The sequence below is a fragment of the Hermetia illucens genome, chromosome 6 (assembly GCF_905115235.1).
Source record: "Hermetia illucens chromosome 6, iHerIll2.2.curated.20191125, whole genome shotgun sequence".
Classification (NCBI taxonomy): Eukaryota; Metazoa; Arthropoda; class Insecta; order Diptera; family Stratiomyidae; genus Hermetia; species Hermetia illucens.
In genome coordinates, this window is record NC_051854.1 from 3,557,128 (window position 1) to 3,580,692 (window position 23,565).

The 23,565-nt window shown below is 42.4% G+C and overlaps 2 protein-coding genes across 2 annotated transcripts; one reads left to right on the forward strand and one right to left on the reverse strand.

Annotated features, from left to right (window-relative positions):
* The first annotated feature begins 8,620 nt into the window (after positions 1–8,620).
* On the forward strand, positions 8,621–16,916 carry LOC119658961. Its single transcript, XM_038066834.1, has 14 exons — positions 8,621–9,004; positions 9,071–9,350; positions 9,762–10,164; positions 10,244–10,537; positions 11,639–11,966; positions 12,039–12,274; positions 12,334–12,539; positions 14,128–14,438; positions 14,501–14,780; positions 15,009–15,411; positions 15,491–15,784; positions 15,931–16,258; positions 16,313–16,548; positions 16,612–16,916. The coding sequence occupies exons 1-14, from the start codon at positions 8,707–8,709 to the stop codon at positions 16,819–16,821; spliced, it is 4,107 nt and encodes a 1,368-aa protein (XP_037922762.1). The 5' UTR covers positions 8,621–8,706; the 3' UTR covers positions 16,822–16,916.
* A 2,473-nt stretch (positions 16,917–19,389) lies between these two features.
* On the reverse strand, positions 19,390–22,215 carry LOC119659444 (phenoloxidase 2-like). The gene is made up of 7 exons (XM_038067529.1): positions 21,918–22,215; positions 21,573–21,852; positions 21,062–21,458; positions 20,712–21,005; positions 20,317–20,644; positions 19,661–19,896; positions 19,390–19,602 (listed from the first exon to the last, which is right to left on the reverse strand). The coding sequence occupies exons 1-7, from the start codon at positions 22,213–22,215 to the stop codon at positions 19,390–19,392; spliced, it is 2,046 nt and encodes a 681-aa protein (XP_037923457.1).
* Positions 22,216–23,565: the final 1,350 nt, after the last annotated feature.

The following is a 23,565-nucleotide window of genomic DNA, read 5'->3' on the forward strand; positions in this document are numbered from 1 at the left end:
TCTCCACTCTTTAAGTTGTTGGATATCTGTGTTAGGACTAAGCCTTTAGTGTAATGTGGTTACTAAAGGAATTATGCTACCAATAATGTTAGGATCCTCTACCATATCATATATTGGAAGAAAATGAGTTTTTTGTTCGTTTACTTGGTTCCTGATAAATAGTTCCGAGTTTTTCAATCGTTTTCAGTAGATTGTGTCTTAACAAAATTGTCATCAGTACCTTCCTTCCTTCGAAGGACGATTTAAAGCGTTTCGAAACTCTCGATCTTGTAGGCGAGGACCAACTCTGGGACTTGTCGAATTCACTCAAAATATTCCTCTCTTGCCGGAAAAGATGACTAAAAGGGGTGGAGATCTAATAGCCTTTGAGTGCTCCTTGGTACATCATATATTATGGCCTGGTACCTGGTATCGAGCCTTGAGATATCGCCCGAGTAACGACGTCTGGATTATGAGCATGGAGTCTTCCTTCTTAAGAAGAAAGAGCTCGGCTCATTAGTACCCATCCAAATAGGGGGAGACAATCAGATTGCACGAAAGCATGTGGCCTGAAATATGGTTATTTTATATACCACCCGTAGTTGGGTTGTCTTTAGAGAACATTCACTTTTTTGGGATGACACCGTCAAATAATTCCAAAACTCAGAAAGTACTCTATGCGGCTTTATTTTTGTCATCCCTATATTACGTATAGCAGAACGCTATCCTGCACACCCTTACCTAAAGCCGAGGATAGCTTGGTCTGGATTCGGTGTTTGAGAATAACGTGTTTAGCGTTTATCTATTACAATAGCGAATGGGGCGCAGGCTTGACAATATAGAAAATTGGGTACGGATGGGCGGATCCTGGTAGGCGGTTAAATGAAGCATGCCTCATCCAGATTCCAGAGGGAAACGGATCCTAGAAATGGCGATACCAGATACTACGCCAACATTCCGGTGCCTAGTCTATGAAGGAAGCATCCTTGCCCTAACCTTTGCGTTGGGATCACTGGCATAATCAATGGACTGACGGTAAGTTCTGGATGATCATCAATACAGTGTGTTCGAAGTGATTGAGGCTATTTTTCGGCCTGAACCAGCCTGGCGCTCTCTCTTAGCGTGGAACATTCGTTGAAGCTCTTAGAAAAGTCAGAGCTACGGTGGAGGGCCATGGGGGGTGGTGGCGTTGCAGTTGCTACTATCGCAAATTCAGTGATGAACGATGAACGACAGCTACAGAGCCTGTATTCTTCAGAGGGCACCAGCCTTCTATGTATTAATGAACGGCTCCCCCATTTGGCAAATATTCAAACATCCGAGAGAAGACGGCATGTACCAAAATGGCAGAGTACAGATCAGCTAAAAAGGCTCCGAAATGGGATAAACATAAGTAAAACTCGCTGCTGGCAGAACCAACTCGACCAAGTAATGGGGGATAAAGTAAATGGGGACCCCGTTATAAACTTGTTACCTGGAAGCCTTATATACTTAATACCAACCAAATGGATCACATTGTATATGCATTACTCCGTAAATACCTCGCAAATGTTGATTGCAACAGCGAGGAGTGTCCGCTTTTCGCCATGAAAAAGGTTGAAAAGGCACCGGTAATGCAGTCGTGGTTCATGTCTCTGGTGTGTGGTCACGGCTCGATCGATTTACTCGCACATCGGTCACAAATCGTTCAGGAACACAAGCCGTCATATTCGTACAACTCAAATACTCTCGGTACATATCCTTTTCCAAAAATAGGGTAATTCCAACATCCAGGATTTTTTTTTATTGATTACGTGAATGTTTACTCGCAACACTCGAAACAAAAGTCGGAAGCAAGCCACATTTTTATATCCTTCAGGAAAAATGAAAAGTTCCGTCTACAACTTCACAAAAAAGTTCAAATTGATTCCCTGAATATCCTTATAAAGTCAACTATTAACGCATATATTGGAAACCAATACCCATCAGAGATGTCAGAACCAAACACACTCCCCGGAGAGTCCTTATATCAATGGAAGCTGGGGGAAAAAGGTAATCTCATAGCAGTCCCCGTCTCAACTGCAGGTTTTTTTTTTCTCTCTGAAATTGTGGGGAGATAATTTAATCGGACTTTCAATTTCACATTATCCTTCTGGCTGCAACATTTTTACGGATGCTCACCTTCGACCTTCCCGTAAAAATGCATGAAATTGCAACTCTCATGCATTTTAAATCTGGAAGCTCCGTGGTGTGGGTGAAATGGTATTAACGAGAAGAAAAAAATATAGAGCATGCATGCGTGTGCTCTGAAGGACTTTGTGGCTTTCCCACATGCTATTCCATTTTAGTGAAGGATTTGGCAGACCTTTGGAGTAGAAAATGTTGACCTTTTATGGTGCGCGGAATGAGAGATGAGATGGAATTGTTGATATCACTGATATTAAAGATAATTTATTCCAGAAAGAGACGAAAGGAGAGAACACTTCGCATCAGGATTTTTCGCAGTTCATCATTCCTGATTTTAAATACGTCAGGAAAAAGCTACTTCAACCACCACAATTACTTTTCTAGTAAGTAATTGTAGTATCTGCCAGCTTGGCAGCATGATTTCCATGAAACAGTCTAAAAATAACGTGAGGAGAACTAAAGTGTTCCAAAGGACCTGCCCACTTTCCCGAGCCTGACTAGTATAGAGAGAGTGACAGATCTGCGTGGTTAATTTTCACCATTTTTCTATTCTTTTTTTTTTTTGAAGAGTTTTGTTTTAGGGTTTAGGTCTCACAGGGCGTCTCCGGATCACGGACATCGTCCGCTGCTAGCTGGAAGTTTGTGTTATCCGAATTTGTATTTCTATGAATGACAATATTACCCACTAAACCACTCCCTTCTCCACCCACTCTTCCCGCAGGATTACCATACGTGGTGATCTTCTCTCTCTCTTTCTTCCTTCTCAACTCCTCCTATCCTAGTATTCTTTGGGTATTGCTTCATTGCTTCTTCCACTGCTTTCCACAAGGGGTAGACAATACCCGTTGATAAATGTCGTCCGTTACGTACCCGTATCTTGGACAATTTGGCCATTATGACCAAATCGGTGGAGGTATCCTCGATAGGCACCATGTGTGCCTCAAACCTGAGTCAAGTCATAGTTTACGTTACCGTGCCTTCTTTTCATCCCGCTCTTGACGTTCGTATCAACCTATGTGAGACGTTTCTTGCTCTCATTCCATCGTTTCTGCCATTTTACAAGAAACAGATTCCTTGCCGACGGTCGTCGAACAGCGTTAGGTTGACCAATTTCATAACTTGGTTCATAAATCTGTAGAGCTTCAGCATCCCGGCTTTCTGCATCGTCGGACGTCGTTCGGCAAGCACAGCATATCCGGAGGAAAATAAGTCGATATACCACTGCGTTTTTTCTGCTCCGTACATAACAGCGAAGTAACCACTCTTCAAACGAATTGCCGAAGGCTTTTTCTGTTTTATGATCTGCTAGTGATAGTCCAGTGTTTTCCAGCCACGACTTTGTTTGCCAGATTGCTTAGTTGACATATATTTGGACATCATCAATTCGACTCACTACAATTGTAATTCCAATTTCATCTGCGACTCCAATGAAGGTGACCCCGCCAGGAAGACGCAACGTTAGCATTCCTTTGTACATCATGTTCCACAACGAAGTGCCGAGGATTGATCCTTGTGGTTCTCCACAGGTTGTTCGATATTCTTTAGAGCCCCCATCTAAGTCGCAACAAAGACGCCTTTCTATTAGAGAATCGAGAACAATACGTATAAGGTACGCCCCGGTACCCAGGCTGGCTTCGGGATGAGTATCATTGTTTCCTTCTTCCACTATGCAGAGAAGACACCATTAACTAACTCAGCATCTTCAAGGTGCTTTGCGACGGCAACCAGTACTATGCCGTCGGCGTAATCCACCACCACCATGGGTTCCTCCAGGACCGGAAGATTAAGTACATCGTTGTACATGATGCTCCACAGCAGTGGATACAGCACGGAAACCTATGGAACACCCACGCAGATATCGTACTCCTGGGATCCATCATCACTCTCATACCAAAGTCTTCATTCTTGCAAATATCTATCGACAATAGCATTGAGATAGGTGAGAATACCATGTTGGTAGTATTATGGTGGTGGGATTTCCAAGATCATCAGCACGCAATATTTGCTGGTGCTACTCTTTTCTAATTGTATCTTCGGCCAATTGGTTACTGATTTGATGGCATCAATGGTTGATCTAGGTCTACTGAACCTATGCTCCAGTATTCTCCTCACAGTGTCCAGAAGGCACATGGATCTGTGGGAGGATGGCTCGGCTGGAGGTTTACCAGCCTTAGGCAGCAGTATCAATTTCTCCCGAGTCTATGGTGCAGAAAATATCTCCTCGGACATGTACACTGGATTTTCCGGCAAGTTTAAGAGCCTTATTGGGTACTCCATCTAGTCCCGAGACTTTGCGTTGCCTATTTTACCGCAAATTTCCAGCAGCTCCTTTCTGGTGATTGCTAGCACCGCTGTCATGTGCATTCAGAAGTCACTGAAAGTTGTCAGAAGAGGTTAGGGCCTGTGATCTGCTGAGACGAACGGCCTCTGAATCGTCCCATTATGATTCTGTAGACGCTACCCCACGGATTTACGGTCGCCTTCGTGCATAGCTCTTTGAACATTACCTCTTGCTCTGCTGGATGACTAGTTGCAGCGTTTTGCAGGCTTCTTTATAGACGTGCTCTTTTTGCCTCTAGCCGGTCCTACCAACTGTTCCCTCAGCCGCTCGCCTGGGTCGGTGACATTCTGATCGAAGAAATTTGCATCTTCTAGACATGGACGTGTCATATTCATTGTGTCTGTTGGAGAGTTCTTTCTGTTGAGGCGCCTGCTTTATTAGGTTGGCCTAGCGACACCTGTATAAATATCTGCTCTTTCAAAGTTTCTGCAGACCAGCCAGACATCTTTCTCGGTTTCGAGCTTGATGGTTCTCTTCCCTGTTTTCCACCCATAGTTCAATATACATCATGGGTCCCTTTTGCACTTCCTGGTAATAAGGCCTTACTCCTACCACCCTGATCCTCACTAGTGACGACAGACTACCCATCCAATCCGAACTTGTCCGGCCGCTAACATTAGACTTCTTCTAACTTGAATTGTTCCTTGAAGGCATTGCATATTGTTCCTTTCGATGTTACTTCATTGAGATCCTTAGGCCATACGTTGATTTCATATTTTTGGGCAGGCACTCCGGCATTCTCGCCAAGTCAGTTTTTAACTTGCGTGCGAAGGTCATCAGTTTTGTCTATGTTGGATCTTTTCAGCTCGAACATCAGATCCGCTTTCTGGGTTTTTGGGATTCTGTCCACATTTTCACCCAAAACTTTTAGGTTGAGATCTGCTTTAACTTTTCTAAGTATCTCCGCACAGGATAGATTATCCTTGCTGGAGGTAACAATGGCCTCTGGGTGAATTGACATTTTCTTTTTCGTTTTTTGTTGGTTGATCCGTTCAGTGTTTTTATTCCTCTTGGGTTTCGATACTTTAACCGACGTTAGCACTTTGACTATGCGCTTTTCTCCCTTCTGAACTTTTGGGTCCGCTTTTCGGAACTGTCTGCATGTCCCTTTTCCTTTTAGGGAACTGTTGATTTGCTAGGGGACCCTCCTATAACCTCTCATTCGGCTGTAATTCGATGCCAATACGATTAGGTGTCAACTGTGTGACCTGTTGATACTGTTGGGACAGCAGCTTTCGGCATCTCTTTGGAATTTCGTTTTTCTTTCTGCGTTCTATTATAGAGAACTCTGATAGTCCTTACCTATCCTTTATGGCTTGGTGTATGTTTCGCTTGTCCTTGATAAACTTGGGCAGCTCCACTATTTTGGCCTCATGCTGAGTAAGTGGTAATTCCTCCTGAGCAGAGTTCTGTTTTTTACGACGTCCGGATTATTCTTTCTATACTTTGCTTGATCTTTGACTTGTATTGACGTTCCTTATACTCTTTCTTTGTTTCTTGGGTCTTTTTCTTGGTCCTGGAGTACCACCTGCTGACGCCCCTCTTGAGCAAAGACAGTGGGTGTTGTTATCGTTTTTGTTGTCCAGAAGTCTGTCTTTAGCTCATCTTTCTCCCGTTTGGTTACTGGTGTTTTCGGTAAAGTAGTACTACGCGACGCTGTGATCGATGAGAGATTACGACTTCTCACTGGCCCTCTGTCTGTTTGTTTGTCTGTCTCTCTATTGATACGAAATTTGATAGCAACGGTGGATTCCCAGACATGCGGTGAACTTCATTGTCCCATGTTGAATTTAATTCCCAGACAGGTAAGAAAAGGGTGTAACATTTTTTTCATTCAATATATATATGAAAGGTCTCGATTAGTTCTTTGACATCTTTCTAGGTCTTTTTTTTTCGAATAAGATCGCAAGCCTCTGGTAGTACCCCAGAAAACGAGTTTTCCAGGTCGTCAAAGCCACAGGTAGGACGTCCGTCAATTTCCCTGTAGATCGTCCAGTAAAGATGGTAAATGCAGGGACTGTCAAGTTTTCGAACCGGGAACCAACCAATGGAACGCTTCTTGTTCCAGCAAGGAAGTGTCTGCGTCATCAGGCCGTATCTGCACTGTCTAATCAAAGAGATTCAATCACAAGAACATATAAAAATCCCCCTTAACGATTATTCGGAGGAAAGCTCCAAAATTTGGACTCAAGATGCAGAACACCTGGCAGTAATAACTTCATAAAACAATTAAATCTATTTGATAAAAACGTCTCCATTGAACTTCCACATCCCCAAGCAACTCAGTAGCGGAAACCACTACAAACCCAATGATAATAACTGTGATAAACGTGCTGTTTATTCGCAATCAGATTCCTCCAAGCTTTTATCACCGGACACCAACCGATAACGACCCACCAGAGTTTAATACCATTAAGTAACGCAACCCTGGGGGATTGCTCGTTTTCTGCATGTATGACACAATGAAGATAGTTTTCGATAAGGGAAATTGTAGTTTTCTCGCATAGCCTCCAGTCATTGTGGGACCCATACACTCCGATACGACACTGAACAACACTGGAATGCCTGATAACACGCATGCAAGACATTGTTTTGCGGTGAATGGCAAAAAACCGAACAACACAAGATTCGGAACTTAAATTCGAAAGTGAACTAGATAAATTTCCCCGGGGGCCACTGGAGAATCAAAAAAAGTGAAATCCCATCAGAAAAAGGATGCCTGCTGGGGATCGTTGCCGGAAGGCCACACAATCAGTGGGAGATGATGTTTTCGACATTTAGATTAACGTCTCAAGGGTGAATGCTTCGTCTACTCTCGATTTTTTTTCTAATTGCCTTCGATTTGGGAATTTAAATCCTTGGAATCCTTACCTTCAGTCCTAAGATTCTAGGGGGAGACGGGTTGGTAGAGGGTCTCCTTGTATTTCAATTAAAATGTTACAGAAAAGGAGTTTTACTTCTCTTTGGGTTCGAAAATGATACCCATTATTTAGCTACATGAAAAGAGGACTAGGATTGCGTAAGAGGCCCTCTTGACACTAGAAAGTTCCTTTCATAAGAGAATCAAAAGACAGAAAGCCGGACAGTCATAATAGAATGAAATGAAATGTAAATAGGGGTTAGTATTGCCAATTTAATACTTTTACTAGTTGTTTTTTTAGGCCTCACGCGTGTAAAAAAAAGTAATTCAATCCGAATTTAGATTATTTCTAAAAAAAGATTTGAAAAATATCCGGAAGCGTATCAGTATTCATTTTGAGGAATGGACCTTCAAAGGACCTGGGTGAGCCAGAAAATCGCTTTTTTCAAGTATAGAGTGTAAGAAGCGCCTCATTATAGGAATTATATTTGCGAACACTTTGTCAAGTAATCCGTAGGGTCTGTCCTCGATGAGGGACGCCCAATCGTCGTCCTCTTTATCTAGGATCATATTCAACCAAAATTATTTGTTAATGCCCACTTCAAGGTCTTTGTTCCTTAATCTCTCTTTCTCCCTCTTGGTCCTTATCTCTCTCTCTCTTCTCTCTCCATCTTCCTTCTTCTTTCCTTCCCCAGAATGTCCTTCTTCTTATCTCTTTGACACTCTCCTCCTTCTCGTTGTTCTCTCCCTCTCTCTTCCTCCTTCTGGTCTCTTCCTAACTATCTCTCTCTCTTCTCTTCCACCTTTCCTTTTCCCTTCCCTACTCTCTTTCTCCCTCCATCTCCCTCTGTGAATCTGTAGATTCTACCGCATCTGCATACTTCCCTCCTGGAAACATACCCATCACAAAATATGCAAGTCCAACTTCAGCAATTGGACTACTTCTTTAAAGATCAAACTCTCCCGGAAAACTTCTACGAATTCACAAATAGCTTAGTGAATGCAGATTGCAGATACAAAAAGAAACACTAAAAGTGACAAAAAAACTGCTGATAATTAGTTTGCGGACATTCATCCTAACCGTAAGATAAGACAAGTTATTAGATACCATTAGGCCTGGAAAACCCCAAAATTTTGCAAGAATTTTTTTTTGCATTTTTTTGGAGGATTGCATTAATTAGTAGGCATTTTGGTTTGTGGTGAAAATTTAGTGCAAAAATGCGTGAAAATTTCTACTATAAAAGTCGAACGCACTTCGATCAACTTCAGTTCGACTAGCAAAGTTATATTCGGATCAGCTTCAACTGCAAGTGATTTCTTAATTGTTAACACCCGTATCCTTTCTTATCCCTCCTTCATCATGGCCGACAAGAAGAATCTTCTGTTACTCTTTGATCGCCCCCAAGAGCCGGTGTTTATGGAAAAGGGCAATAAAGTCGTTTTTGATGTCCCCGACAACTTCCTGACCGATCGTTACAAACCAATTGGAAATGAGGTCCAGAGTCGTTTTGGCGAGAAAGCTGAACAAAGGATTCCTGTGAACAATATCTCAATTCCGGATCTAAGGATCCCAATGTCACTTGGAAGGAACGAACAATTTTCACTGTTTGTACCTCGGCATAGGCGAGTTGCTGGCCGACTTATTGATATCTTCGTCGGTAAGTCATACTGATATGCTTCTCTGTAAGGAAGATACCATAAAGGATCTAATTTTTGAACTTTAGGTGTTCGTTCGATTGATGATCTTCAAAGTGTTGCAGTCTTTGCTCGTGATCGTGTCAACCCTTATTTATTCAATTATGCGCTTTCTGTTGCTCTCCTGCATCGTCCGGATACCAAAGGATTGCGTCTACCATCATTTGTTGAAACCTTCCCTGATAAGTATGTTGACTCAAAAGTTTTCGCGCAAATCCGCGAAGAAGCAACGGTAGTAGAAGAGGGTTCCAGAATGCCAATTATCATCCCGCGAGATTACACAGCATCGGATTTGGACCCAGAGCATAGGTGGGTATTTATTATAGTATATGAATTGAATTTTGATGCAGTGTAGGCCAGAAAAGATGAGGAAACGTCTAGGATTCCCCATAGAATCTTGAGTTTTCTTGACGGTCTCAAAATAGAGACGCTAGCAGGTAATGTATTTTTCACCCAGGGATCCGTTTTTTACCGCTCACAATAGTAAGAGGCGAAGACAACTCATCCAAACAACTCCATTTTCTCCCTTGCTTTGAAGTCCTCTCAGACTGCATCCCGTATAAATATCATTCCCTTTGAAAAACTTTCCCTAGTCAAGGGCCGAAACTGGATGAATTGACCTTAACTAAACTGAAATCCCCTTTCATCAAATTCTTGATATCTACAATTAATAACCAACACTGATCACATTATTTCCTTTCTCTCCCTGAAACCTTCCAGATTGTGGTACTTCCGTGAAGATATGGGTGTGAATCTCCACCACTGGCATTGGCATTTAGTCTATCCATTCGAAGCTGCAAGCCGTGAAATCGTCAACAAGGACAGACGTGGTGAACTCTTCTATTACATGCACCAGCAGCTTGTCGCCCGCTACAACTTTGAGAGATTCAGCAATAATTTGGCACGAGTCAAGCGATTCAACAACTTGCGCGAGCCCATTCCTGAAGGATATTTCCCGAAGATGGATTCCTTGGTTGCCAGTCGCGCTTGGCCACCTCGTGTGGAAAACACAGTTCTCAGAGATCTCAATCGGGAATTGGACCAAATCAAACTTGATGTTTCTGACTTGGAGAGATGGCGTGATCGATTCTTTGAAGCTGTCCACCAGGGATTCATTGTTGATGTAGGTAGTTCGCCGTAGAAGTGCAAAGATTTAGATCGTTGAGCAACTCGATGCTCATAACCAATACACTTAATTACAGGAAAGCGGCAACCGCGTTCAATTAGACGAAACCCGCGGCATTGATATCCTTGGAAATATAATGGAATCCTCGATCATCTCACCGAATCGTCAGCTTTATGGGGATCTTCACAATATGGGCCACGTTTTCATTTCCTATTCTCACGACCCTGATCATCGTCATTTGGAGTCATTCGGAGTAATGGGTGATACCGCCACCGCTATGAGAGATCCTATCTTCTACAAATGGCACGCATATGTTGATGATATGTTCCAGGAACATAAGGAAAGTTTGACACCATATACGCTTCCACAGGTATGTTTATAAAACTATATCGACCCTAGCTGTCAAGTTCAAATTTGACTGGAACTTAGTGAGGAATTCATTGTTTATTTTGGAAAAACTGATTTTTGATGTGCATCTGGATCGCGTGTTTGGGAGGAAGGGTTGATTCACTGAAGCATTACAGCAAATGTGGAGTGGAGGGCAATATCAGCAAAGATTGCGAAACCAATCGAAATTGTAATGTCGCCACAATTTAGTTTGCAGTGGATACCCAAAGTACAAGAGAACTGTCAATCTAACTTGTAGAAACCAAGCAAGTGAAGCAGCGGTATATGCAAAAAAAATCTAGATATACAGCTGTTATGCCCCTCTTAGTTCTGCAATTCGCTCTCGTGTTGGATGCAAGGGAACGTGGCAATTGGATAAGGGAACCCAACCACGAATGTCAAGGACATGCTCTGCTAGAGACATTCGTGGAGCTGAACTTGGTGTCACCAAATGTTGAAAGATTAGGCACTTTCCGTAGAGGAGTCCTGGTGTCTACCGAGGACTTGACGTACATGAGTGCCGCGTTAGCCAAGAGAATTGTTTGTTATGTAGTGAGAACTATACTCATAGCGACGGCAGGGCAATCTACATGGAAATTAAAGGGGAATATAGGATTTGCTGCTCCGGTGGACGACTATGAATCTTGGACGGAAAAGGCGTTTTCTGCGTATCTTATTTTCGAAGCTGCGGAAAGAGCGAGAACCCCCTCCCCTCATCGGGAGAGCAATTACTTGACCCCCCGTCCAGGAAGGCAGTTTCTTGGACCTTCTCCCTCCCCCTCCCTAGAGCCAGGCCACGGGGACTAGGTAAACCATTCCTTCCGAACTTCGAAATCTCTAGCTGCAGGGTGGCTTTACTTAGCGAATGCTACGGGCTGGCTCTAAAAATCTGCGCCGGCTGGCCTCTTACTCCTTGCTTTAACCCTGCAGTCATGGTCTTAGGTCTTTGTACAATCAAAACGGCGCACTAAAACGCTAATTGGGCTCCTCAGAGCGCCCCACTGCTATACCTACCTCAATCTTAGCTGTAAAACATAATATAACAATTCATTGCGTATTTTCACCTAGCTTCCTTAATTTTTAGCTCAACTATCGCGGAGTCACAGTCACTGGTATCAATGTAGCTCCTGAAGGAGGTAAAGCTGATACCTTCCAAACATTCTGGCAACAGTCAGATATCAACCTGTCCCGTGGAATGGATTTCGTACCGCGTGGAAACGTTTTCGCCAGATTCACCCACTTACAACATGCCCCATTCACCTACACGATCAACGTTAATAATGATGGAGGCGCAGCCCGGTTTGGTACCATACGTATCTTCTTGGGACCGAAATTTGATGAACGTGGTACTGAGATGTTGTTCCGTGATCAACGTTTGCTTATGATTGAGTTGGACAAGTTTGTAGTGTCATGTAAGTGTTAACTTTGAGAAAACCTATCGCTATTGCTATTGGGCACTAATTTTCCACTCATTGATCTTTTAGTACGTCCTGGACAAAATACTGTAAGACGTCGTTCTATAGAGTCCTCCGTTACTCTACCCTTTGAACGTGTCTTCCGGAACTTAGATGACAATCGACCAGCAGAAGGTACAGCCGAAGAAGCTCAATTCAACTTCTGTGGCTGTGGATGGCCCGATCATATGCTCATTCCCAGAGGAAAACCAGAAGGACTTCCCTGTCAGCTTTTCGTTATGATTTCGAACTATGATGACGATAGGGTAAATGTTTTATCATGTCGACTCATCTCTTCTATGCATCATCACTCCTCATTTTCTAGGTCGACCAAGAATTGACTGGAACGTGCAACGATGCGGCCTCCTATTGTGGTGTTAAGGATCGATTGTATCCTGACCGTCGTGCCATGGGATACCCATTTGATCGTCTACCAAGACAAGGAAGCGACCGACTCAGCAACTTCCTGACACCAAATATGATGGTCAAGGACATGTCTATTGTTTTCACTGACCGTACAACTGTCCGCTCGTAATTCAGCCTTCTCCTGATCCTGTTTGACTATGTTTGCGCTGCACTGATTCAATAACAATAAAAAAATGCTACCAACTCTGCCTTAAATATCCCTAAACTTTCGCTGACATAAATATCCTTTCGATTTGCATATGGAAACTTGCATTCATCCCTTCGTCATCATCTCAAGGATGGAAAACGTTTCCACTTTGTAAAGTTAATTCTTTCCCAAACCTCAAGTTTTCCGACTCGTCTGGAAAATGTTTTTTCCCTGCGGCCTTGGGGCATCGACTCATATGTGGAGGAGGGGATGCGGGTGTAAGGATTTGTATTAAAATGGGAACCAACCTTTATTTATGAAGGCATATGCCAACACGATTTATTTATGGAAAAAGTTATTCAACAGGAGGCCAAGGAAAATGGTATGACTAAATAACTGAAAGGATTTATCTTACAGAAAGAAGAAAAAAGGAAAAACTTGGCGTGAAAAGTTTATAGGTGTGGTTTGCATTGGGAATTTTTCTAAGTTATTAGATTTAGCTTCCTGGTTTCAAGGGCACATTTAGAAGGGTGAAAAACTGATATCGATTTGAAGTTTCCTGGAAAGAAAAGAGGGAATTTATGAAGATTTGGTTCGACCAGAATGAAATTAGCGTCATTCGGATGAGAGGTTGGTTAGTACTGTTAACGCCATTCAGACCATAGAAATGAAAAATGTCATCTTTGGAAATGCATCTGACAGCGGTGAAGAGGTCACACTTGAATTTAGAGAAAATAGGACTGTACGGAGAAAATTTCAGAGGGTAAATCGGATAGAAAATCCAGGACCGGGGTGAAAATTATGTGACCCCTCCTATTATACCCATATGTCATGAAAGCCTTCTCTCGGAGCCCCTGATGATAATACTTTGAGCCCGAGGGGACTCTGCTGATCAGCCCTCCTTATCGCAGATCCAATTGGCGATATAGTCGCACAGCATAGCAAGATTTAATTTGTTTCTTGCCTTCTAGAGCTTCTACGTAAAAGGATCAAATTTCCGCGGAAACAGGCAATTGCGACGAAGATGCTAACGGCATACGCAGATGGCGACTAAACTTCTATGATAATACGCAGCAGAAAACAAGTATAACTTTGGCGACAAATGACAATTGCCTTCTGCAAAGCTTCTCTACATTTTCCAATTTTCCATCGGATGTCCATTGGATATTATCTAAAATATTAAAGCTGTAATACGTGACGTCTTATCATAGCCAAATCCAATATCTTAATGGTACCCAAAAAAACACACCAAACCGGCAGACTGACTACAAACACTGATAATTTCTTCATGTCCATTCACCCCAACCGTCAGATAAGACGCCAACGGACTTTAGATACAATTAGTTATCGAAAACTCCAAAATTAACCGAAACGAAAATTATTTTGACACTTTTTTAAGAGGCATAATATCTTTCAGACATTGTGGTTTGTGGTGAAAAATTTCCGTTTAAAAAATAAATGCGTAAAATTTTCAACTATAAAAGTCGTACACACCTCGGTCAACTCCAGTTCGACTAACGAAACCATTTCGGTCGTCTTCAATTTTAGCTGAAATCTAAATTAAAGTATTCCTTTCACTATGGCTGACAAGAAGAATCTCCTGTTGCTCTTCGATCGCCCACAGGAGCCAGTTTTTATGGAAAAGGGCAATAAGGCCGTTTTCGACATCCCTGACAATTTCCTGACCGATCGTTACAAACCAATCGGCAATGAGGTCCAAAGTCGTTTTGGCGAGAAGGCTGAACAAAGGATTCCTGTGAACAATATTTCGATTCCGGATCTAAGGATCCCAATGTCATTGGGCAGGAATGAACAGTTTTCTTTGTTTGTCCCACGGCATAGGCGAATTGCTGGACGACTTATTGATATTTTCATGGGTAAGTGACGCTGAGATGGTCCACGTAAAAAAGTTGTTAGGGATGTATTTCTTGAACTTCAGGTGTTCGCTCAATCGACGATCTTCAGAGTGTTGCAGTCTTCGCTCGTGATCGTGTCAACCCTTATTTATTCAACTATGCCCTTTCTGTTGCTTTGCTTCATCGTCCGGATACCAAAGGATTGCGTCTACCATCATTTGTGGAAACCTTTCCTGACAAATATGTTGACTCAAAGGTTTTCTCGCAAATCCGTGAGGAAGCAACGGTAGTAGAAGAAGGTTCCAGAATGCCTATTATCATCCCGAAAGATTATACCGCTTCGGATTTGGACCCAGAACATCGGTAGGTATTTATTGCGATATATTTGTTTGGATTTCGGTCCAAAAGGTACGTAGCTTGTGGTTGATCTGGAAAGAAACGAAGTAAACCATTTGCCGGCTCCAGCCTTTATCAACACATAAACTCTCTTCCACGGTCATCCTTTAAGTCCTTTCTAAAGTAAACAAAACACTTATAATTTCCAATAAACACTGATCGTATAATTCTCACTCTTTGCCTAAAATCTTCTAGACTATGGTACTTCCGCGAAGATATGGGTGTCAACCTCCATCACTGGCATTGGCACTTGGTCTACCCATTCGAAGCTGCAAGTCGTGAAATCGTGAATAAAGATAGACGTGGTGAACTCTTCTACTACATGCACCAGCAGCTTGTCGCTCGTTACAATTTGGAAAGATTCAGCAATAATTTGGCACGAGTTAAACGATTCAACAACTTACGCGATCCCATCCCGGAAGGATATTTCCCGAAAATGGATTCTTTGGTTGCCAGTCGTGCCTGGCCTCCACGTATGGAAAACACAGTTCTCAGAGATCTTGATAGGGAGCTGGATCAAATTAAACTTGATGTATCTGACTTAGAGAGATGGCGTGATCGTTTCTATGAAGCTGTGCATCAAGGATTTATTGTTGATGTAGGTAGTTCACCGTAGGAGTACAAAGATTTAGATCGCTAAGCACCTCAACACTCATACCCAATACACTTGATTGCAGGAAAGCGGCAACCGTGTCCAACTAGACGAAACCCGTGGCATTGATATCCTTGGAAATATAATGGAATCCTCGATCATTTCTCCCAATCGTCAGCTATACGGAGATCTTCACAATATGGGCCATGTATTTATTTCCTACTCCCATGATCCTGATCATCGCCATTTGGAGTCATTCGGAGTAATGGGTGATTCTGCAACTGCTATGAGAGATCCTGTCTTCTACAAATGGCATGCATACGTCGATGATATGTTCCAGGAACATAAGGAAAGCCTTACACCATACACTCTACCACAAGTACGTCTTCAAACCTACTGCGATCCTAACTTCACTAGTAACAATTCCTATCTAGGTTTATCTTGACCATTGGCTTTACTACCTATTTTTGCTTTACAAGGATTTCTTGCTCATTTTCTATTTTAACTACATCCCTCCACTTACAGCTCAACTATCGCGGAGTCACAATCACTGGTATCAGTGTAGCTCCTGAAGGAGGTAAAGCTGATACCTTCCAAACATTCTGGCAACAATCTGACATAAACTTGTCCCGTGGAATGGATTTCGTACCACGTGGCAATGTTTTCGCCAGATTCACCCACTTACAACATGCCCCATTCACCTACACGATCAACGTTAATAATGATGGAGGCGCAGCCCGGTTTGGTACCGTGCGTATTTTCTTGGGACCGAAATTCGATGAACGTGGTACTGAGATGTTGTTCCGTGATCAACGTTTGCTTATGATTGAGTTGGATAAGTTCGTGGTTTCAAGTAAGTAATGTCGTAGATTTCCCCTGGAATTTTTTTGAGTACCAAATATTTCAGTGCGTCCTGGACAAAATACCATCAGACGCCGGTCTAACGAGTCTTCTGTCACCATACCCTTCGAGCGAGTTTTCCGAAATTTAGATGACAATCGACCAGCAGAAGGCACAGCTGAGGAAGCTCAATTCAACTTCTGTGGCTGTGGATGGCCGGATCATATGCTTCTTCCCAGAGGAAAACCAGAGGGACTCCCATGTCAACTCTTCGTTATGGTATCGAACTACGATGATGATAGGGTAAATACTTCGATATGTTCTCAACCGCCCCCTTCCATACATCATCATTTTCCATATTTCTAGGTCGACCAAGAATTGACTGGAACGTGCAACGATGCGGCCTCTTATTGCGGTGTAAAAGACCGATTGTATCCTGACCGTCGTGCTATGGGCTATCCATTCGATCGTCTACCAAGACAAGGAAGCGACCGACTCAGCAACTTCCTCACACCCAATATGATGGTTAAGGACATCCCAGTTGTATTCACTGACCGTACTACTGTCCGCTCTTAGTTCGCTCTCTCGCTCTCTTAATATGGTCGATTAGGTTTTTGTCTCAACTGAAATTTCAATGAAAATAAAATAAAATAATGCGTCTATCAACTGCACTTGCAATCTTATACCTTAAATATGCATACATGTCTGGGAAACCTTCAATACCGTAAAAAAACCATAAGCGGCTTAAATAAAAAACAAGGAAGTAGTTGAAAAGATGGGGAAGCCAGTTACATTACTAGTGTTGGCGCCATTTAAATATCCTCTTGGGGGCATGTGTTACATGCCCTGTGAGTTGGGGACTAAGAATACTCTTATAGTCTTGGGTTGACCTCACGGCTACGACCTTTCGCTATCGAAAACGGACTCTTCCTCTTGCGACGATTTGCTTTTGTACTCTGGAAAGCTGAGTGGTTGCAGATGCAAATTCGGGTTGTTTCTGACAGCTTCCGCAGGACGCACCTCTTCATCTGGCGGCTAGTTTCTGACAGACCAGGTCCAGGTTAAGGAGCATCAGTATGAGCATAATGTAAAAGGATGTTTTCTACGAACAATTACTTGCAGTTTAGGCGAGGCTTCCTAAAGGTGGCATTGTGATCGTGATGTGATTGGGAAATACAGGCTTGGCGACCGTAACGATAATGCGCCTTGACAAAAGAGAACTTGCTACTGCCCTAGTTACAGGAGCGGAACATGCTACACTAGGCAATGCACTCAAACAAAGAAAAGCCGCTGGGCTTGGCGATCCTCCCCAAAGTATAACAAATAAAGGGGTATCTGCATGCTCCCTGCCATCCCAAAGGCATTAGTTAATATAAACTTGGAACTAAACTTTTCAGGATATTCAATGTCCTTGTACCATCTCGTAGTGCTCCACGGTGGTGTGATTGCTGTTTACCATGTATGATTTTATTTCACTAGCTGCTCATTCTTTCTTTAACGCTACCCGTGCTTCACCTAAGTGTTCTTTGATCCTGGTTGCCTCTAGTCTTTTTGTTTGCCCGACATAGACTTGATCGCATTCGGGGCAATTTTCCTTCTGTTGTAAGCAGTCTTTTGGGGAACCCTTTTTTTGTTTTAGTGGTTATTATGCTTATCGATACCAGGTTTCTCTTCACCACTAATTTTTCAATGTTACGCATTGCCCTTGAGTAAATTCCGGGGAATCCGTTTCTGTTTTCTGGGATTTCCTGCTGCAAGCTTAAGGGCATTCCCTCCTCTTCAGCGGTTCATCTTAACGGTGTTGAAGATACATTCTTTCTCCTTCTTGTAGTTTTCCTCAGTTAGTGAGACTGTGTACATGCGATGGATCATGGAGTGGAAGGGGGTAATTTTTTGACTCCATGAATGCTTAGAGATTATTTGGGTGATTCGTCGGGTGTGGATGATTTTCAATGGATGTCGAACTACACCTTTCCATTCTTGTTCATTATTTTGACATTCAAGAAAGAATGGTTGCGGTCCATTTCCATCTCCATTGTGAAGGCAATTTTTTTTAGATACTGTTGAGACTTGCCAAAACACAGGTGGCGTATTGCCTCTTGACCGCGGCAAGGACATGACCCACATATCTTACCCAAAGTGGAGTGATTGCTCCCTCTTTCTCCACTCTTCCGTTTTTCTTTCATGAAAATTTCACTGAGTAAGAGGTTACCCATTGCATCTCCCGACGCTATCTTGTAGAATCTACCCCTGAAAGTGAAATAGGTTTCGCTCATACACAGATAGGCTAATTTTATATATTGAGGAACCTTTCTTCAAATGAACTTTCTCTCTTCAGGAGTTCTTTTTCAAAGTAGCATAGCGCCTCTTTTACAGGGAGGTTAAGGACAGAGCTATCACATCGAAGGCATCATTTGATCGTTTGCTATTTCCTTTATATTTTACTGGATCTGTTCGATGAGCTCTTCCCTGTTTTTGACCTCGTATTTGCTTTTGAGCCCCGAATAGCTTAGTTTCGATATTATACATGTCGCGACGATTATCTCCCTCATTTCAATCGTTATCAAGACCTTTAGAAATTCTGATGCCCTGACGCCCCTACTCTTCTGCCTAATATTGCACTCTCTTATGTCAGTACAGACACCACACCATAGAGCGCATATGCGCTCCCAATAGCCGCAAGTGGCAGATCGAGCTCGGCTAATACTTCCACCAGAATACGTCCCCTGGCACTCGTTACTTAACTGTTCCTTTCAAGATTCGATGAAGCGAATTTAGAAGTCTTTTCACTTGTTACTTCTGAATTACTACAAGGTCAAACTACATCTCTAAGGCTAAAGGCTCCTTAATTTCCCCTTCTCCGTATTTTCAATAGGCGTCACCTTGCCTGTCGCCTGGCTTACCTTTCTGCTTATCTTGGGAATTCTAATTCTTGGTTATTCGGTAACAATTAGAAAATACCTGAAAAAATCCTGAATACATCAGGATCACGTCAGGAATGCAACTGAGTCAAAATGAAGAAGGAGACTCTGCAAGGTAATAACAATCAAACCAAAAAATTGTGTCTGCTCTCGCATATTATTCCAGTATCGTTCCAACTTTTCATCAGCAAATCAATGGAAAGTCAATAAGCCATCGAAGTTCTTACTGCCCACGGACAGTAGTACTGTCAGTGTAAACAATGGAAACATCCTTTACAAACATATTAGGCGTCAAAAAATCAGCCAACCGGTCGGATCCTTGACGTGGCAAACGATCGAACGGATAGCCCATGGCTCGACGATCAGGATAAAGACGATCACGAACTCCACAATAAGCCGCAGCATCATTACAAGTTCCCACCAGATCTTGATCAACCTGAAAAACATCATTTTAACTCTCCACTTCCTCTCTGGAGAAATACTAGCTAACTCACCCTATCATCGTCATAATTCGAGACCATAACGAAAAGTTGGCAACGGAAACCTTTCGGGACACCTCTTGGAAGGAGCATGTGCTCAGGCCATCCACATCCACAGAAATTGAATTGTTCTTCTTCCGAAGTACCTGCTTCGGGACGATTTTCATCCAAGTTTCGGAAGGTCCTTTCAAATGGAATGGTCACTGTTGATTCACTGGAACGACGACGAATTGTACTTTGTCCTGGTTGCACTGTAACAGGGGGAAAGTTAGACATGTTTGCCCATAGACTCGAGGTATGAAAATTAACCCCTACTGTCCCCTATTACAGGAGAGAAACAAATGAGATCTCTCCCCTCCCCCCGTTGCAAGGCCGAAAAATAAAGCTTCCTTTAAGTGATCTGAAAAGTTAACGAAGTAATCCCCTGTTACGAAGCTGAAAAATATGGAAATCCCTCCACAGTCCCCTATTTCAGCGCCAAGAAATAGAAAATTGAGAGAGAGCTCCGTATTATAGACCCTTGAAATGTACAGAGGTACTTCCACAGATCCCTATTTCAGGATCGAAAGACTTTCTTTTGTCGAGGAGCCGAAAAACATAAGTTCACACCCACAGTCGCCTATTAGCAAGCCTATATTTCTCGGCTTACCCTCATTCTCCCACATACTTACTCGACACCACAAACTTATCCAGTTCAATCATCAGAATGCGTTGATCTCTGAACAACATCTCAGTTCCACGTTCATCGAATTTCGGTCCAAGGAAAATACGCACTGTTCCAAAACGCGCCGCTCCTCCATCATTATTGATATTAATGGTGTAAGAGAAAGGACTGTGTTGGAGATGGGTAAATCTTGCGAAGACGTTGCCGCGCGGTATGAAGTCCATACCGCGGGATAAGTTAACATCAGATTGTTGCCAGAATGTTTGGAAAGTATCAGCAGGTCCATTTTCGGAGTTAACAGTGACACCAGATACAGTGACTCCTCGGTAATTCAGCTGAAAATATTTTAGAGTGGATCAAGTAAAGGGAAACTCATTTAACTCCGAAACTCTGTGGTTTTACCTCAGAGAGGATGTAGGGTGTCAAATTTTCTTTGTGCTCCTGGAATATGTCATCGATGTATGCATGCCAAAGATAGAAGACCGGCTCTCGCATGTTGATGGCGGTATCACCCATAATTGCAAACGATTCCAAATGACGGTGGTCAGGATCATGAACGAATGAGATGAAAACATGACCCATGTTATGGAAATCACCATAGAGCTGTCTATTTGGTGACAGAATTGAGGACTCCACAACATTTCCAAGAATATCGATTCCTTTAACACCATTTAGTTGAATTTGGTTTCCGCTTGCCTGCAACAGAGAATATTTTAGTCTTTCCATTGTTACCTTTAAATCATATATTCTACATCGACTACAAATCCTTGATGGATAGCTTCATAGATCCTGTCCCTCCATCTTTCAAGATCAGAGATATCATTTTTGATTTGATCCAACTCTCGATCTAAATCCTTCAAAACACTATTTTCAACACGTGGCGAATATGCTCGACTGGCAACCAGTGAATGGGGAAAATACGCGCCAGGAATGGGATCACGAAAATTATTGAACGGTTTTATGCGTGGTAACTGGTTGCAGAATCGTTCAACGTTATACCGGGCGATAATTTGCTGATGCATGTAATAAAAGAGTTCTCCACGTCTATCCTTTGCTACAATTTCACGATTGGCTGCCTCGAATGGGTATACCAAGTGCCAATGCCAGTGATGGATGTTGATGCCCATGTCCTCTCGGAAGTACCACAGCCTAGGATTCGGAATATAGAAGGATCAAAGTAAATCTCAGCGAACGGGACAAGATCTTGGGATAACAAGTTATTCATGACTGTTTTCAACCCACTAGAATTGGTATCACTCATACCTATGCTCTGGGTCCAAGTCCGAAGCAGTATAGTCCTTAGGGATGATTATTGGCATCCGGGATCCATCCGTGACAATAGTCGCTTCCTCTCGAATTTTAGGAATAACTTTCGAATCTATATATTTCTCCGGAAATATTTCAACGAATGGTGGAAGACTTAGTCCTTTAGTATCTGGTCGATGAAGCAAGGCTACTGAGAGGGCATAGTTGAAAAGATATGGATTCAACCGATCTCTAGCATAAACAGCAACGCTTTGCAGATCATCGATGGAGCGCATACCTTCAAGAAAGATTATTCTCGATATGGTTAGTAAATGGAAACTCCTTGAGTTTAAGGATACATACCCATAAAAATATCAATAAGTCGTCCTGCAATGCGCCTGTGACGAGGAATCAACAATGAGAAGGGTTCGTCCCTGTCCAACGACAAGGGAATCTTTAAATCTGGCATTGTAATGTTTTTAACAGGAATCAGGATGTTGGCACTCTCTCCGAAACGATCTCGAACCTCATTTGCAATGAATTTGTAGCGATCCGTGAGGAAGTTGTCAGGGACATCGAAAACCGAACTGTAACCTTTTTGCATAAAAACTGGCTCCAGAGGACGTTCGAAAAGCAAAAGGAGATTCTTTTTGTCGGCCATTGTATCTAAACTTGGTGTAGAACAACTTCTTGGATGGGTTTGAAATACGACACGATTTGTCCTATTTTGACCTACTTTTCGGACGTATAGGACTTTATATAGAGTCCCATGACCAGCAGATAACCTACCGCAGACTAAAAAGATTGTGCTGCATAAAACTTGCAGTCGTCATGTTGCATTTTTTTAAATTTTTTTAAGGTGGTTTGATAATAAATTATCTTTTTCGCTTTTTTGGACAGTCCGTCATAGCACACCTCTCCGTTTTCGTTTTTTATACTGATAGTGTTAATTCTCAACAAATCGCAGAATTTGGCACATGGAAATGTAGACTTCCATTGGAGTCAAAAAATGGTTAGCACACTCGTATCTTTAGTGTTTTTACTTTGTATTTTGTGTATTATGTTATATCTTGTATCTTTTATATCGTCTCTTATCAGAGAGCTGGGGACAGTTGAAAAACTATTAGTTGGTTTAACTTTTACAAGGGGATAGCACCATAATTTTTAATAGCGTTAAAAAAATCCAAATTGATTGGAAATTCATTCGGGTTATGCTCAAATAAGATCCGATACTCGATGACCACTTCAATTCCGGAAAGTTTCCCTTACATATGTGAAGAGATACCTTAAAATATAATAGGCACAATGAGCCCACTGTGGCTTAGAACTATAATCCTCCCCATGACCCTTTTCTACCGACTGAATTAACTGATCAAAAGATCCCTAACTGCTGCCCCGATTAAAGTCAATTTATTTCGGCCTTCAATACTCACAACTGTGACAGAGACGATAGGTTGAATGGTCTCCCTTTATTACAAACACTGCAGTTACTAAGAAGCGCAGCTCCACTTGTTGCAAATCCTGGATCTTTCCTAGACGGGGAAAAAGATGTGGTTGCAATTTAGCCCTTGGTAAGGTAAAACGCATCAACTGCGCCTACGCACCATCGTTAGCGGTTATCTGCAATGCGCTTCACGACCCCCCTCCCACGATTTCCTGGGAAGCCTGCACTGCTTCTCTACTGTTCTACGCCAAGTGACTTAGGGCGGCCCACTCATCGATTCGATCCGAGGAGTTCAGTTTCGGGTTCTAAGATGATATTATATCGTGGGCAGGTTGCCAGCCTGTTGCACAGCTCCTGGAGGACCATTTGGCTCAGCTCTGTTTGGAGATGTGAAAATAAGATATGGTAGAAGAGCTATACATATTGAATCACTTAGGTGTTTGTTGAGGTTCGCAATGTCGAATCTGAGAAAGTCCTACAGTCGTTTGTATTATTTTTTTTATTTTTCCTTCTATTCTCTGTTACAAAAAAACAATATTTTTTCCCAATTCACAATCTTTTATTCAT